This window comes from Scleropages formosus, chromosome 10 (assembly GCF_900964775.1).
Source record: "Scleropages formosus chromosome 10, fSclFor1.1, whole genome shotgun sequence".
Classification (NCBI taxonomy): domain Eukaryota; kingdom Metazoa; phylum Chordata; class Actinopteri; order Osteoglossiformes; family Osteoglossidae; genus Scleropages; species Scleropages formosus.
Window position 1 is genome coordinate 1140476 of NC_041815.1, and position 16666 is coordinate 1157141.

General features: G+C 41.3%; 1 protein-coding gene across 10 annotated transcripts in view; it reads right to left on the reverse strand.

Annotated features, from left to right (window-relative positions):
• Nucleotides 1-5020: 5020 nt before the first annotated feature.
• The window catches only part of LOC108942090 (zinc finger and BTB domain-containing protein 20-like), a 104079-nt gene continuing 92433 nt past the window's right edge, over nt 5021-16666 (reverse strand). For all 10 annotated transcript variants that reach the window (XM_029255412.1, XM_029255411.1, XM_029255410.1 and 7 more), the window contains one exon: nt 5021-5647. In XM_029255412.1, coding sequence (XP_029111245.1) covers nt 5112-5647 — 536 coding nt within the window. In that variant the 3' untranslated portion in view covers nt 5021-5111. The remainder of the gene's footprint in view (nt 5648-16666) is intronic.

Below are 16666 nucleotides of genomic sequence, written 5' to 3' on the forward strand. Positions count from 1 at the left end.
AGAACTGAACGAGTGCAGGTATACAGCCACACAGTGCTACACAGTAGTTAATAAGGAAAACTGCCTTCTTGGTTGTGTTATCACAACTGAAATTGACTGAGTAACTGCAAAAATGGTCAGTTATATTGGGGTTTGGTAATATTTTATGATAAATACATTTTGGGGCTCATCAGTGCACAAAAAAATCCCCTTGACTCATGATAATTGTCTTATTTATGAGAATCCATCTTACAAAGGGTTTTTTTATGGTATGCAATGCTTTGGAAGGTGCAGAAAAACTGCACTGCAATGGAATGGCATTCTATTTATGTGGTACACTGCTTCACACCCTGTGTTTCTGTAAGCACACATCAAATTTCCCTGTTTTATTTAGAATCAAATGAATTTCTTTGGGGAGGCACTTCAGTAAGGGGATATATTTATATTTATTTTTTCTTATATCTATGGGATCTATTTATTTGGTTTTTGTATTGCTTGTATTATTCTATTTTTCTCTATGTTTTTTTTTTTTTTTTTTTTTTTTTTACAGGATATTCTTTCTTTTTTACCATCATACCACAAAATGAAAACTACTGGACTTCATAAAAAAAGTGGAGGAGAAAACACTTTGAAGCATCTTAATGGAACCCTTACCACTTGTCTGATATTTTTGTCTATATCCCTCAGGCCTCTGCAGTCTTAAAAATACATGACTGTAGATGGTGGCCTCAGTACAGATCTTGCTGGATCTCTTTTTCACTCTGAAAATCAACTGGTGCCATCGAGGAAGGCTGCATGCCAATAGGAGTGGCACGACACCCACAGCTGCCAGCCAGTGACTCAGAGGCACATGAAAGCAGCATGCTATCATCAGCTGCAGAATCCCTAAACTGATTTCTCTCCCAATTTTTTTCCACCGAGGGCTCCATGTCAAAACTGTGAAGGAATCCAGGCAACAATCTGGGCCATGTGATCATGCATAATGAAGTATTTACTCACTCCAGGCATACTCTCTGTACTTTGTGGCCTGTCATCACTGTTTAAGGTCTCATCTTATCACACAGGCATTTTTATTAGTAAAATTCAAAAAGATACTCTTGTCCCATCATTACTCTCAAAAGTTCTAAATGAACTGAAGTTGTGAAAAGAATGTTTCAGTCATTGTGAAAAATACAGGAATACTTGCCACATTTAGATTTATAAGGAGTAAACAAACAGCTAGCCTCACTGTGTGCTCATCACCTGTCAGCATCAGCAATGCCCAGGTCTTGATCCTTTCTGTTAATTTAAGAACACCCCTTTTGTGTTTCAGTAGTGTAACTTTTTATTTTGTAACTTTATTTTCAGTATATTTGCTGGAGACTAAGTGACCTCTCAGTAGCTATATTTTAGTGTAACCTTATATTACTTAATACCAACTACTCACCCCTCAGTGTTTACATCCCAGGCTCCTTACTTATAAACACTAGTTAAAATGTTTGGTGGCTGGTATGGAGTGCACTGGCATGCTATTCTGATAAACGGATAACTCAAAATAAACTTTTTAACATACGTGCAAAAACATACTGCAGTTGACAGTTATACCCCACTCTTCCCTGTACACATCTTCACTTGCTCTAAGAATGAGCTCCACATCACCATGGCCATCACTGAAAACAAGGTTTTTCTAATGAAAGTTGGGATGGACAAAGAAAAATGTAATTTAATAAGATTTTAAACATTTTTCTGTGACGGGCAAACACTCCATCCCTGGCGTACCCTGCCTTGTTCCCTATACTTCTGGGATAGGCTTCATATCATCACTACCTTGCAACTGGGGAAGCTGTTATTTGATATTGATAGGAGGCCTTAGTCCCCTCACAGTACATTTTTGTATCTAAAATCAAATTATTAGCTTTATTAATAGATTTCTTAAAAGAATTGCCTTGCACAATGACATTAGGCGTTTTGTCAAAGCGTTGAGGTAACCAGCATTTTTACGTAATTTGTAATAAAAGATTAATGATGAACTATAGTTCAGTTTCTTATATATAATTATTTTGAAACAGCTCTGCTTTTAAGCTGTAGGGCCTTTATTGCACGATTACAAGTTCTGCTGGTCTCGGACTAAACTTGATATTACAGTCATTCACTTTTCCAGAAAGAGGCTACACAGTCTGTGAAATCAAAAACTTAACTCATTACAAAATACAACATTAAAACAAATGCTTTACATTATTAGGGTGGAACAGTATGAAACAGCACGAAACAGCCATACATTTATTTACTTTTCAGTATTTTTTGGGATGTTAAATTTACCATGTTGTTGCAAAATGGCATATTTTCCATTTAATTTTAACTACTTCCAACTCATACAGATACTTCTTTATTTCTTATAAAACTATTTGCTCATGCCCCTACACTAAAAGATGAAAGTCATGCCTGTTTTATGAATCACGTGAAAAAAAAAATCATCTGGGTGATGTTCAGGAAAATTCTGAGTGACAATGTGTGAATTATCCATTATTATAATAATAATAAAGCTTTTATATATTACAGTATAGGTCCTCATTAAAATTCATTGTTTTCATAAGTATAAACCAAGTAAAGAAGTAATAAATCGCTAAAACACCAATTAAACATGGTATAGAAAAAATATATCCGAAAAATACATTTGAACATCTGAGGGGGGGAAAAAAAAAAAACCCACGGCAGGCTTGCACAAACACTTGCAGAAGTGAATACATAAGAAGGGCAAACAAAAGCTAAGAAACATTTATTTGCCTAAAAAGGGCACAAGACTTCTCCAATATAATCAAAAATCTTAACATCTGGACAACTATTATTATCATTATTATTATTTTAGAATTATTTCTCTCTAAAACAATGACAACTCTGGAAACCTTCCACTCATTGGTTTAAGCAGCACAATATTTGCAAGATATACATTGCAATCAATCAACATCTTAATCAATCAATAGGACAGCTTAAGAGATATGCCTCTCTTTAGGAACAAACAAAAATATATTCTGACAGTTAAGTAAATATGTTCATAGATGAATTTAGTATGAACTGTAGCATTAAATTACTTATGTTGAATGAAACTGCAGTAAATATTTTGACTGTAAAAAACTGACACAAAGACACCAAGTGGAAAATCATGATCTCATCTGAGTGAAGCATACACTGTTTTCTGAACTGACAGCACAGCTCTACAAGGGTTGCCTTACTTTTTAATACAGGGACACACAAAACTCTGTAGGCCTATCTACTTGTTTTTATAGCCAAATGTGTACTAACTCCAGCAGGCTATTTCCACACAATAAACAACACAAACAATTTAACTGCATGTCAAAAATAAATAAATAAATAAATCAGCAAGCAATACAATACACAACTGGATTTAAATGGTAAATCTACATGGTAAGGCAATAAATGTGATTATCCTGAATTGTTAGTGTTTTAAAGTATGAACAATATTAATTTAGTTAACCATAGTGTGTACAAGGGAGACAAAGACAACTTAAGCACTTAAAAGTTGCCCCTGCAATAATTGTGAAAGCTTGGTCACAACATTTTTCCATTTATGGACTACACGGTTACAAATAGGAAACCACATTTATGGATTACACAATAACTAATAGAAAACAGCAGTCTGCAGAATATGAAATTATGCATTATGTTATTACCTTAACCCTTAGTGCATACATAATGTACACTGTTCTGTACAGTACTCACCGCAAGTGTGTACTGAGCCAGTAGCCACATGGTACAAAAAAATCCTATAAGGTGTCTAGCTTGCACAACGAAGTAACCAGGTTCTTTGTGCACGAAAATCATGCCTGTAAGATATTAATTTACACAAGTTCTGCTTGGTAAGAAGGAAAGCTTGTTTCTCTGTCATCTTCAGGACTTTTATGACAAGATGTAAAGTTTCATTAAACTGTAACATATGATACATTTAATAACAGGAGTTTTATAGAATGATATTAATAAAGACTACACATCAAAAATTTGCAAATCTGACACTTGACCTGACAGTTACAATATAACAGATGTCCATTCAGAGAAAAAAGTATCCTGATGACATTTTACACCTGGCACATTACTGGTGCTTATATTGACATATCATCCTCTTACCTTCATTTCAGTCACCTTTACACTACCACAAGATATTATGAATTGAAGATGGAAGATACTGAAGTTATACATGGAAGATATATATGGAAGTTGTGAAGTGTTCATATAAAAAAAAAAAAAAGCTATTTGAACATGATCACTGATCTTTCATGTTTTTTGAAAATGGAAACATTTCTAGGACTAACTAAATGAGAATAATGTAATAAAATTAATGAAGTTATGTCTGTGCAACTTTACATTCCATCAAGAAAAGAACAATCTGATTAAAAAAATTCAAATGAAAAATAATAAATTAGACTTTCTGGTTCTAGTTAAGAATCAACACTTAATATGTGCTAATTTGAAGTAAAAAATAAGTAGCTATCAAAATTTACAGCACAGCTCTAACAATTTACTTTTGATGGTAAGTAAAATAAACTTTTCAGCCCCAAAATGGGAAACTTCTGCTAAATGTATTTCTTATTCACATTTAAGAAGAAGTTATTTTGGCAGCATAAATCAATAAAAAGTAATTTGTTAAATATTTTGATCAAATACTGTTGCATAAAATATAGCACTATGTCAATTCTTATCTGAATCATCAAAATGCATGGAAAAACACTCCGTAAGAAGCAATATTTAAATACAATCAAATATATGATTGTACCTAAAAACACTACAGTTTTAATACCATTAACAGTAAAAACTCACATATGCGAGTACATTCTGTTTTTGTTTTAGGTTTATTGTATTTTAAAGGAAGGCTATATTTCACAGTAGCTTGAACTCATTTTGAAAATGTGTTAAAATTAAAAATTTCAAAATTAGTGTCTGTGTATGTGTGCAGTAAGGAACCAGCCAGTAGATAAATAACTGACATAGCCCTAAGGCCACCATCATTTTTGTCTTTGAGAGCCAAAAAAAAAAACAAAAAAAAAAAGAAAGAAAAAAAAAAAAGAAAAGAAAAAAGAAAACTCCAGCCTGTGGGAAATGTTTTGTTGTTGTTTGTCAAGGGTTTATCACTTGTTTTGCAGTTATCCATCAGAGACATGCATTTGCATATGGTCATTAAAATCATTAATTTGGGTGAATTTCGCTGGGCAGATGGAGCATGTGAAAGCTGTCCCCTCTTGGCAGTCCCCCTCAGCAGCCTCTCCCATCTCCATGCATGCTCCTCCACCATCTTCAGCTCCAGCTCCACCAGTTAAAGGCATAGCAGGAGCCACCACACCGGCTCCTGGTTCAAGAACAGACATAGGCATTGGAATAGAAACTGTGTCCCTGTCTTTGCCTATTCCAGTCACTCCACTGCCCTCTGGGCCATGCAAAGCCATGTGCCTCCCCAACAAAGTCTCATGTGAGAACTTCTTCTTGCAGACAAAGCATTCATAAGACTTCTCTTTGTGGTGCAGGCGCATGTGGACATTGAGGGAGCTCTTCTGGGTGAAGCGCTTGTTGCAGATGTTGCATTGGTAAGCCCGGACACCCGTGTGCGTCACCATGTGCTTTATTAAGTAATCCTTCAGGGAAAAGGAGCGCCAGCAGATGTTGCATTGGTGTGGCTTCTCACCTAAATGTGTTTTAAAAAAAAAAAAAAAAAAAAAAAAAAAGTTAGAGGTGACTGAAGAAAAAAAAAAAACACTAACATTCCATTTGGTAAATTCAGTTCAGATTTCTCAGTCACCTTAATCTTCATTATGTTTTATACGTATCACAGCACATCTAAACAATTGTATAAGTTGTTTTGCCAAAATGTTAAACAATATTTAAGAAAAACACAATGCAAGTCATCCCTCCATGTACCACTTCCACACTGATTGTGGTAGAGTCCAAAGAGGTTTCAGTTGTGTTCTGCCTCACTAAAGAAAGAAAAGGTTTATTAGCTCATTTTTTTGTGAATTAATTTAGTTAATAAATCAACACACAATTGCAAACATAATTATACCCACATCCAAGAATATGTAGATTTGATACCTTCTGCCAAGCTGACTTCAAATGCTAGGTGTCTATTAATCTGACAATATTAACTTACGTATTTACACAGCCAAGCAGTTTGTACTGGAGCAATTCGGGGAAAGTACTACAGTAACTGCAGGAATTCAATCCCTGGTCCTTTGGATTGCAGTGGGACAGCTCTTATCACTATGCTAACTGCTGCCCCACTTACAGCAAGAGATTTCTAGAGCAAACTGTATACATCACCCTTTTCAGTAAGGGTTCGACAGCAGAGCAGATTAACTCTCCCTTTAATTGCAGGGCAACAGTTTTGACCACTACCCTACCCCAAAAGAACAGCTATATCATTGACAATTTAGCTGACATCATCTATCAAAATTAGTTATCAAGTGTGTAGCCAGGTATACAGCTGGGTGAGTATTTATATTGGAGCAGTTCAGAGTATGTGCATTGCTCAAAGGCAACAGAACAGTGATAACAGTGGGAATCAAGAGGCTTTGGGTTACATGGCATTATCCGATAACAAGTACTCTACCAAATTTAACAGAAAACTAGTCTAAAACAAACTAATGAAAAACCACTCAGAGCAGATGCTCAAAATCCAAAGAAATATAAAATCCTATAGGATCAGTCAGTCTATGAACTTACTTTACTCAGCTATATACATTCAAGATACACAAGAAAAGATGTTATACCCCATGCGTATTTTTCAACGGCTGTACACAAGAACCCAGTCCAACCACCAACAAGGCCACAGAGAACACCCAGCATAGCCAACAAACATCTTCATGACCCGAGACCAAGAAGCTTAATTGACTTCTCCAATCCACCCAGCAAACCAAAACTAATCCCAGCAACCCAACCAACAAATCAAATATAACCCACCAACACAAAAAAAAAAAAAAAAATTAAAAAAAATAAAATAAAAACCCACCTACAAAAACACCTATACCAAGCCTACCCCCCCCCCCAAAAAAAAAAAAAAAAAAAAAAAATGAAGCCATCCCACTAACAAAAAAACGAACCATCAAACCATACCCAAAGCCAAACTGACAAATCAGGTCTCAACCACCAACACAAACCAACTAAGCCTATTCCCAACACGAAAAAAACCATACCAACAAATCAAGGTTAACAGACCAACTCAAAGCCAGCAAACCAAGCATAACAACCAACCATCAAACCACACCCACCAAAGCCAAACCAACAAGCCAAGCCTAACCCACCAACACAAAAAACCCCATCACACCAAACCATCAAACCACACCCACCAACAAACCAAGTCTAACCCACCAACACAAAAAACCAACCAAGCAACCCCAATAAACTCAAACCAACAGACCAAGCCTAACTCACCAACAAACCACACCAGCCGGGTAACAACATGAGTATTTCATTGAAGTTATAAAGTGGGCACCTCCCTTTGTCGGTGTTTCGTTGAATCAGGCCCATGACACCTCTGGAAGGCTCGACAGTGCAGTCCGGCATCTCAGATACGCCCTCCTCCACACACATTCGATACCCTTCATCCTCAACAAATACTACAACCCCACTAACTCAACCAGTTAAACCACAGTTCCATACATACTTTCTAAGCTTACCTCTATACCTGCCACCAAACCAACTGCAGATGCACCGCTCCACAAATTTAAACTCTCTTACTTAACAAGGCCACACCTCCTTAACACCAGTTGCCTCCCATTACTCACCACCTGCCACCAAATTTCCACCACTACACACCTCCCTCCAACCTGTAACCACAACTACCCTGCTCTCTTTTCAACTATAACCACTGACTTGCCTTCTCAGCTGCCTCAGACAGCTCCTTCACCGCCGCCTTTAACGAGAGGCCTCTAATATCGAACTCCCCCAACAATGCCGTAGCTGATTTAGCCACAAACCCTCTTACACCTACCTCTACCGGTCTCACGTGAGCCTGCCATCCACGGTCCCTTGCCTCTGCCACCAGATCTGTACATTTTAACAGTTTCTGCTCGCATGCCTCCTCGAACAGCACTGTTAACTCTACAAAGTACACAACACGCTCACCCTCCGAATATAACACCATGTCTGGACGCAGTGAAGTAATAGCAATGACCTGCGGAACCTGGAGCTGCTTGCCTACATCAGCCAACAGCTTTCGGTCCCGTGTGTTACCCCACCTACCAGGGCACGTCTGCCCTTCCATAGTGTTACTCTCTCCTGCCCGCACAAAATCAATTGCCTTAGCTAAACTGACAACAGGCAGAGAATTCACAGCTTGCCACTTACTCACAAACATACCTGGTAAACATCTAAGAACTTGATTATGGCACCAAGTATAGCACCTGTGCCCCAAACTAACCTTACACCCTGACACGATGTGCCTCAGTGTCACCACACAGCTACACAACTTACAAGAACCATCGCCACCTGCCCATTACTTAACATTCTGTGGCATTGGTAGCACGTCATAATTTGCTTCAACAATAAACTTAAGGCAACTCACCCCCATTGCCCACACATCTTGCCAGCGTAACTTCCTCCTCTCCATGCCTTCCCAGTTCACCCACTCCCCCTGCTTAACTAATGCCTTTGCATGCCTCACCTCCTCTTCCTGCCCCTGGACCTGCTCAACAACCAACCACCGTCCGTCTGCCTCCGGGGCAACACTCCACAACCACCGCAAATGGCCAGGGCCAAACCCTGCCTTCCCTCTCTGCACGTGCCCAACCATGTCCAACAACATCAGTGCCCCTGTTGCGCTCTGGACTGCGTCTCTGGGGTTCCACCACCTATCTGTCCTCACTGACAGAACCACCTTCCTCACAATCTCATCTTTTGACTCTGTTAGTGTCAGCTCCAAATCCACCTTTGCATACTTTACTCCTCCACCAAGCTTGATACCGGCAGCTCCAATATGCCCTTACTGTATAACGCTACATTAATTAAACGGCTGGGAGTGCCACGCTATCTTCTTATTGCCGTACTAATAACTCACTCAAGCTTCTCCACCTCCCGGACAGAAAACTCACATACTGTAAGTGGCCACCTAATATGTGGCAAGAGCCCAAACTGCAGACACCACAACTTTAATTTCCCAGGGCGGAGGGATGCATCAATGCTCTTTATGCCTTCCACAACCACCTCCCTTAGTGCCACAACCTGCTCCTTATCACTGAATGCAGAACTATACCATCTACCCAAACTCTTCACTAGCAGAATAGAAGGAATTACCTCCTCATCAATACAAAGAGTAGCTATTTGATAGTTACTTCACATTTATGGTATATTTAGGGTATCAGAAGTAAACAGCAACAAAAACTGGCTTGAATACAAGTTACACATTTAGTTTATTGCAGCCAGCAGCTAAATGTTGTCTAACTGAACTATTTGTAATCTTTCACTCCTGATGCTAAAGTACTACAGTAATACCAAGCAGGGGCTGTTAACTAATTAGTGAAGTTCCATCCATCCATCCATCCTTTTTCTATCCCGCTTGTCCTAATAGGGTCGTGGTGGCAGTAGGGAGAGCAGAGAGGCCCAGCCGCCCCTGTCCCCCCGGCAACTTCCTCCAGCTCAGCCTGGGGGATCCCCAGCCGTTCCCAAGCCAACTGTGAGTTATAATCCCTCCAGCGGGTCCTGGGCCGACCTTAGGGCCTTGTCCCAGTTGGCTGTGCCTAGTATACCTCCAAAGGGAAGCACCCAGGGGGCATCTTTATCAGATGCCTGAACCACCTCAACCGGCTCCTCTCAATGCGGAGGAGTAGCGACTGTACTCCGAGTTCCTCTTGGATGTCTGAACTCCTCACCCTATCACAGAGAGTGACTGCCAACACCCTGCGGAGAAAACTCATTTCAGCCGCTTGTATTTGAGATTTTATTCTTTTGGTCATTACCCAAAGTTCACGACCATAGATGAGGGTAGGGACGTAGATCGACTGGTAAATGGAGAGCTTCGCCTTATGGCTCAGCTCCCCCTTCACCACTACAGTCCGATACAGCGACCACATTACTGCTGCTGCTGCTGCTCCCAGTCTGTGGCCAATCTCACGCCACAGACTTTGAGGTGCTGATCCTCATCCCAACCGCTTCACACTCGGTTGTAAACTGTTCCAGTGCGTGTTGGAGGCAGTCATGTGACAGTGCCTCCTGACGTCACCTTCCGACTCCGACAAAGAATGCCCTCCTGGCCTCGACTGCACCTTGACATCCTGTCCATGAAGACCACAAACAGGAGTGGAGACAAGACACAACTTTGGTGGAGTCCAACACCCACACTGAACAAGCCTGACTTAATGCCAAGTATGTGGACACAGCTTTCGCTCCATATGTACAGAGACCAAATGGCCAGCAGTAGTGGCAGCGGTAACCCATACTCCCGAAGCACCTCCGACAGAATTTCCCGGGGAACATGGTCATAGGCCTTCTTCAAGTCCACAAAACACATGTAGACTGGATTAGCGAACTCCCACGCCCCTTCAATTATCTGCGAGAGGGTAAAAAGCTGGACCACTGTTCCATGGCCAGGACGAAATCCGCGTTGTTCCTCTTCAATCTGAGGTTCAACTATTGGCCGGAGCCTCCTCTCCAGCACCCCGGCATAAACTTTCCCAGGGAGGCTGAGAAGTGTGATACCCCGATAGTTGGCACACACTCTCTGGTCCCCTTTCTTAAAGATGGGGACCACTACCCCAGTTTGCCAATACAAAGGCACTGTCCCCGAGGTCCATGCAACATTGCAGAGGTGTGTCAGCCATGACAGCCCTGGAACAGAGGGCCTTAAGCAGTTCCGGGCGGATCTCATCCGACCCCGGTGCTATGCCACTGTGGAGCTTACCAACTACCTCAGTGACTTCCACCAGGGAAATGGACTCTGACAGCCCGGAAGCCTTTGGCCCTGACTCCTGTAAGGGAGGCATATCACTCGGGTATAAGAGTTCTTCAAAGTGCTCCTTCCACCTCCCGACAATGTCCTCATCAGAGGTCAGAGTTTCTCCACTCCTACTGAGCACAGCCTGAGTGAAGCTCCTCTGACCCCTTTTGAGCTGCCGGATGGTTCTCCAGAACCTCTCTGAAGCCTACCGATAGTCGTTTTCCATGGCCTCTCCAAACTCCTCCCATGCCCTGGATTTTGCTTCTGCAACCGCAGCTCCTGCTGCCTTTTTCGCCTGCCATTACCTGTCTGCTGAGTCAGGAGTCCCCAGAGTCAAGTTCTCCTCTCTGCGACCCTAGGTCGCATTGAGGCAACCCTCTCATCCATCGGGATGAACTCCAACTGTATAGCAACCAGTCCGGGCTTGTGAGCATCTCCACACCTGCCCGGTGCCTCTCATGCCGTGCAACTCCTGACTAGGAGAGGGACTACTCCCTATCGAGGAGTTTGGTTCCAGAGCCAACACTGTAAGTGGAGGTGAGCCCAACTATATCTAATTGGTATTTCTCAACCTTCCGCACCAGCTCCGCCTCCTTCCCCCCAGTAAGGTAGCATTCCACGTACCAAGAGCCAGTTTCTGTCGCGAGGGACCACCCCACCCCCACCCACACCCACATGGTATGCATTGCACCCACCCCCCATGTTGGACCTTGTGGGTAGTGGGCCCACATGGCCCCCCCACGATGCCTTTTTGGGCTGAGCCCGGATGAGTTACATGGGCTGCCTGGCCACCAGGCGCTCACATAGGAACGCTACCCCCAGGCCTGGCTCCAGGGGTAGGTCCCGGTGACCCTATTCCGGGCAGGGTAAACGTTCTTTTGTTCCCATTTTCCATTAGGGTTTTTTGGATCGTGTTAGGCTGGGTCTTCACTCCAGACGTATTCGCCTTGGGAGACCCTACCAGGAGCATACTGCTCCCGATGACATAGCTCTGGAGATCCCTTGATCACACAAGCCCTTCCGCCACACCAAGGCCTCGATCCAGGGGGGAATTAGTGGAGTTACCAAGCAAAATACAGTTCATGCACATCCTTTGGCAAAGATTAATATGAATGCATGGAGCATATGTGGATGCATAGCCAGTGTTCCCTTCAGCACTGAGGTTACATGTTGCCAACACCATGATTTCTCATGGTATAAACACTGAAGCTATAAATTGCTGAAGATATTAAAAGGTTTCATTTTACTTTTTCATTTATTCATTTATGCAAACAGACTTTGTCAGTAAAGAGCAACCAAAGAGCAGAGCCTATTCAAACTTTGACACATTGCTATTTTCATACATTTTTAACACACACACACACACACACACACACACACACACACACACACACTTTCTGAACCGCTTGTCCCATACGGGGTCGCGGGGAACCGGAGCCTAACCCGGCAACACAGGGCGTAAGGCCGGAGGGGGAGGGGACACACCCAGGACGGGACGCCAGTCCGCCGCAAGGCACCCAAAGCGGGACTCGAACCCCACACCCACCGGAGAGCAGGACCCGGTCCAACCCACTGCGCCCCCCTACATTTTTAACTCATTCACTTTTATCAATTACTTGTTTTTATCAGGGTCGTGGCTGTCTGGAGCCTATTCCAGCATGACTGGGTGCAAGGACAGGAGGAGTACACTCTAGGCGAGGTGCCAGTCCATCGCAAGGAAAGCCAGACGCTATTTATTTTCCAAAATCCACCTGAACTGTAGATCTTTGGACTGTGGGAGGAAACCCACACAAAACATGGGGAGAACATGCAAACTAGACAGAGAGTGGGCAAGATTGGAAGCATCATGGAAGAACCGAGGGGCTGTGAGGGGAAAATGCTACCTTCAACGAAAATGGTTTGCTAAACAAATACATGTTATTATAATGCTCATGTACACCACCAGGAACAGTATGACTGGAATGAAAATACTTGCTCTCGTTACTACAGGCATTACCTTAATTACAGATTAAGAAAGTCCAGTTTATGTACAGCCTGGAGTTACGAACCACCCCCGTAAAGCCTATTATATTAAAATATATATATATTTTTTTTAAACATACAATGGTTTGTAATAACAAACAGGCACTATTTTGCAATACCCATCAAAACATTGCTTGTCTACAGCGGTTCGTTGGCTTGTGAGCCTGAGGCAGGACAAAGACTTTGCTCTTTTTAGTTGGACTGTCACGCCTACGACCTCCTCCTGAATGTCTGCACCTGCCTGGAATCAGAGCAGCGGGGTATAACGTAAAGAAGCCACACTTGCACACGCTGGTTGCAGAATCTCATTTGAGGGACCTGTCTCTCCAGCGAACTCATGACAACCTACCCTTCTTTCCAAGTCCCTCAGCCTCGATCCCCATTCCCAAAATCCAGGGATCCTGACATTTGCATTGCCTCCTCGACTACATCGGATTCTCTCTAAGACCTATGCTTGTGCATCGACAACCCAGACCTATCCTTGACCATAAATCTCACCTGTTCTCTTGCATACCAACAATAAAGATTCTGCAGTTGGGTCCACACACACACACACACACACACACACAGTTTCCTGCCCACTCAGTATGACATGGAGCACGTTGCTGTTAACAGTGTCTCGTGTGTTACTGGATTTGGCTTTAATCTTTTTTACCGTCCTAATCATGGCACCAAAGCATAAATGTGATGCAAGTGATGGTGATGCATCAAAGAAAAGGAAACGATCACGACTGAAACTAAAGCGTAAATAATAAAGCGATCTGGAAAAGGTGAAACGCCAATGAACATTGGAAAAGCGAACATTAAAGTTTCTGTTTTTTTACACCTACACACACACACACACACACACACACACACACACACACACACACAGTTCCCTCTCTCCTCCTCTCTCTCTAAATACTGTAGTAATATTTATTGTCATCATCCTTATTATCAATACATTGTTTTATTATTAGAGTATTGTTATATTAAAGATGTTTTAGTGTATCTGGAAGTGTTTCTTTAATGATTTTTATGTAGAGAAAGGTACACTATACACCGTATACTAAGACAAACATTTGACTAACTGACGTTAGATATGAACTGTGCCTAACTGTTCCGACTTACGTAGAAATCCAACTTAAAGACAGACTGAGGAATGGAACTTGTTCATAACGCGGGGACTGCCTGTAGTACATTGGCAAGATGTTCTTACAGTATTCAAAGGTTACATTCAACAATGAACTACAATAAAAGTCAAATGAGTGCACAAAATCAGTATTAAAACATCTGCTTGTACCATTATCATAGGCAACCATTTGTCATACAACTACATTGGGTAGTTTTATGTATAGTAAAGTGAAATAATAAAAAGAGAGAGAGAAAAAAAATCATCTTGTCACACACATTTGTGCTCTGCTAAAGATTACTCTCTGGTTGACAAGGCATATACAATTAGCACATTAATTGGTGTATGGATTGACGTATTAACGAATATACTTTTTCAAATGTTTTAAAACTTACTTCTAAAATGGACAGCTTAATTGCAACCCTCCAGTAGCAGTTAAAAGCAAATCAAATACTTCAAACGAAGAATACACACACACACACACACACACACACACACACACACACACACACACACAGTCAGAACCGCTTGTCCCATACGGGGTCACAGGGAACCGGAGCCTACCCGGCAACACAGGGCGTAAGGCCGAAGGGGGAGGGGATACACCCAGGACGGGACGCCAGTCCATCGCAAGGCACCCTTTGACAGTATTTAAATAAGTTGCAGTGTTCTAACCTGAACAAGTTTAGATTTCTTCCTTTAAATACCATTTCCATGAATTGTAAATATATGGGGGGGGGGGGGGGGGGGTGACTATTTCATAAAGTTACTCCTATACTACGTTTTCACCTTAGTTCTGCCATCACTTGTACTGCTCAAAAATGACCTTGGATGTAAATAAAGGGTTAGGGTGAAACCTGAGAGTAAAGTGACTGGTCAAGAATTCCCCAAGACAGATGAAGTTCACAGTAAAACAACTGAGAGCAAGGAGATGTCGAAGCAAGAGGGTTTGCAGTAAATTTTACTTGAATTAGGGGAAAATCTGGTTTAGGGAAAAATTGTGACTGGCACTTGAGGTTGCCCAATGAAATCCACAGAATACTACGACAGCGAAGAGGTGTTGCTACTCGTTCACTGTAAAAGCAGCTCTGACTGGTTGGAAAGGCAAAACATTACATGGGAAAAATCCAAAGAAACTAGAACAGGGTGACAAATGTAATAGAGTAAAAATAATTTATTTCTTTTTTTTTTTTTTTTACAAATGCACTAAAGCATAAGGGAAATAAACCAAAGTTAAGTCTACAAAAGTACACTTTCTCCAGAAACCTAAGTAAAAGACTATAAGCAACTCATTACTAACAATCTCTAAAAGGTTTGGGAAAGGCTACAAGACCACTGCAAAGGCAATGAATATTCTTTGATGAGCAGTGCAGAACAGTTTATAAAATATAAGAATTACCAAAATAGAAAAAGTATGTTACTGTTGGTGGTCCCACGCACAAAAGGTAAAGAACGGAGTTTCTTGGTACTGCAGAATTTTTGTCCACATTAAAAAGGGTCTTACAACTCACCTCTTCCAGACTCACTTTGCCCATGATTTCTTAAGTTCATGTAAGGTATAAATGTTCAGGCCCGTAAGGTATAAATGTTCATGATCATGCCCGGATCAATCCTTCACACAGCTACTCCTGCAATGTAACGTAAATGTTGACATGCATCTCCAAAAAAAAAAAAAAAAAAAAAAAAAAAAAAAAAAAGACACTGCAAAGGTGATTAGGAATTGGCGATATTCTGGTAAAGTTTTATGCATCTACTTGTATAAGTGTACTTAAGAATCACAGTCTCTTTCTCCTAATGTAATGCACAAATTGTATTTTCTATGAGATGTATGTCGCGTTGGAGAAAAGTGTCTGCTAAATGAATAAATGAAAATGTAACGTAAATGTACTGTGAGCGCTTTTCTTTCTACAACTCATGTCTTTACAACAATAAAAATACAGCCTGACTAAATGACCTGAAAATAAAATGATTTGTTTTTTCCCCAGACCTTTTTCCTTAACGGAAACTATAAGTCGTTAAAATGGTCCCTGAAATTAAGTGGACCCCACCCCGTCCCCCCACAACGAACAAGGAAAGAACGATCTAATGATTAACATTTAACTGTTAGTTTCTGTTTCTGCATAATCTCAAACTGTGCGCTGTGATCCCTTCTTATGGATTGAAAAGCTTGGCCATGTAATTTCTTACAATGTCTATCTGCTGTCCTTTTATCTACTCCTTAGAACGTGAAACAGCACTGCCTTACAGCTACAATCACTCCTCTTTTCATACTGACAAGAACGTAGACCAGCACAGGAACTCTGACTTTAACTGCCTCTGCTTATACACTGTCACACTGATCTTGGCCTTCCAGATATTAAAGACAGTAATTTTGGGCTACTATTACATTGTCTCATAGTTAATTGAGTAAAGGCTGTGTAAAGGCTCTTTTCAGTTTGTGATGAGATATGGAAGAAAAAATGCAATGGGGTAGAAGGAAAAAAAGGTTCATATAAATGGCTTTCGTTCAATTGCACTCCTTTGTTATGCAGTCTACCACCTCTTTTCCCTGCCATTAGTTAATATGAGGGTAATCCTAATAAGACAGTAACATCTCCCTAGCTCATCTGTTGCAATCCTATATATAAACCTTCTAACCTTTACAC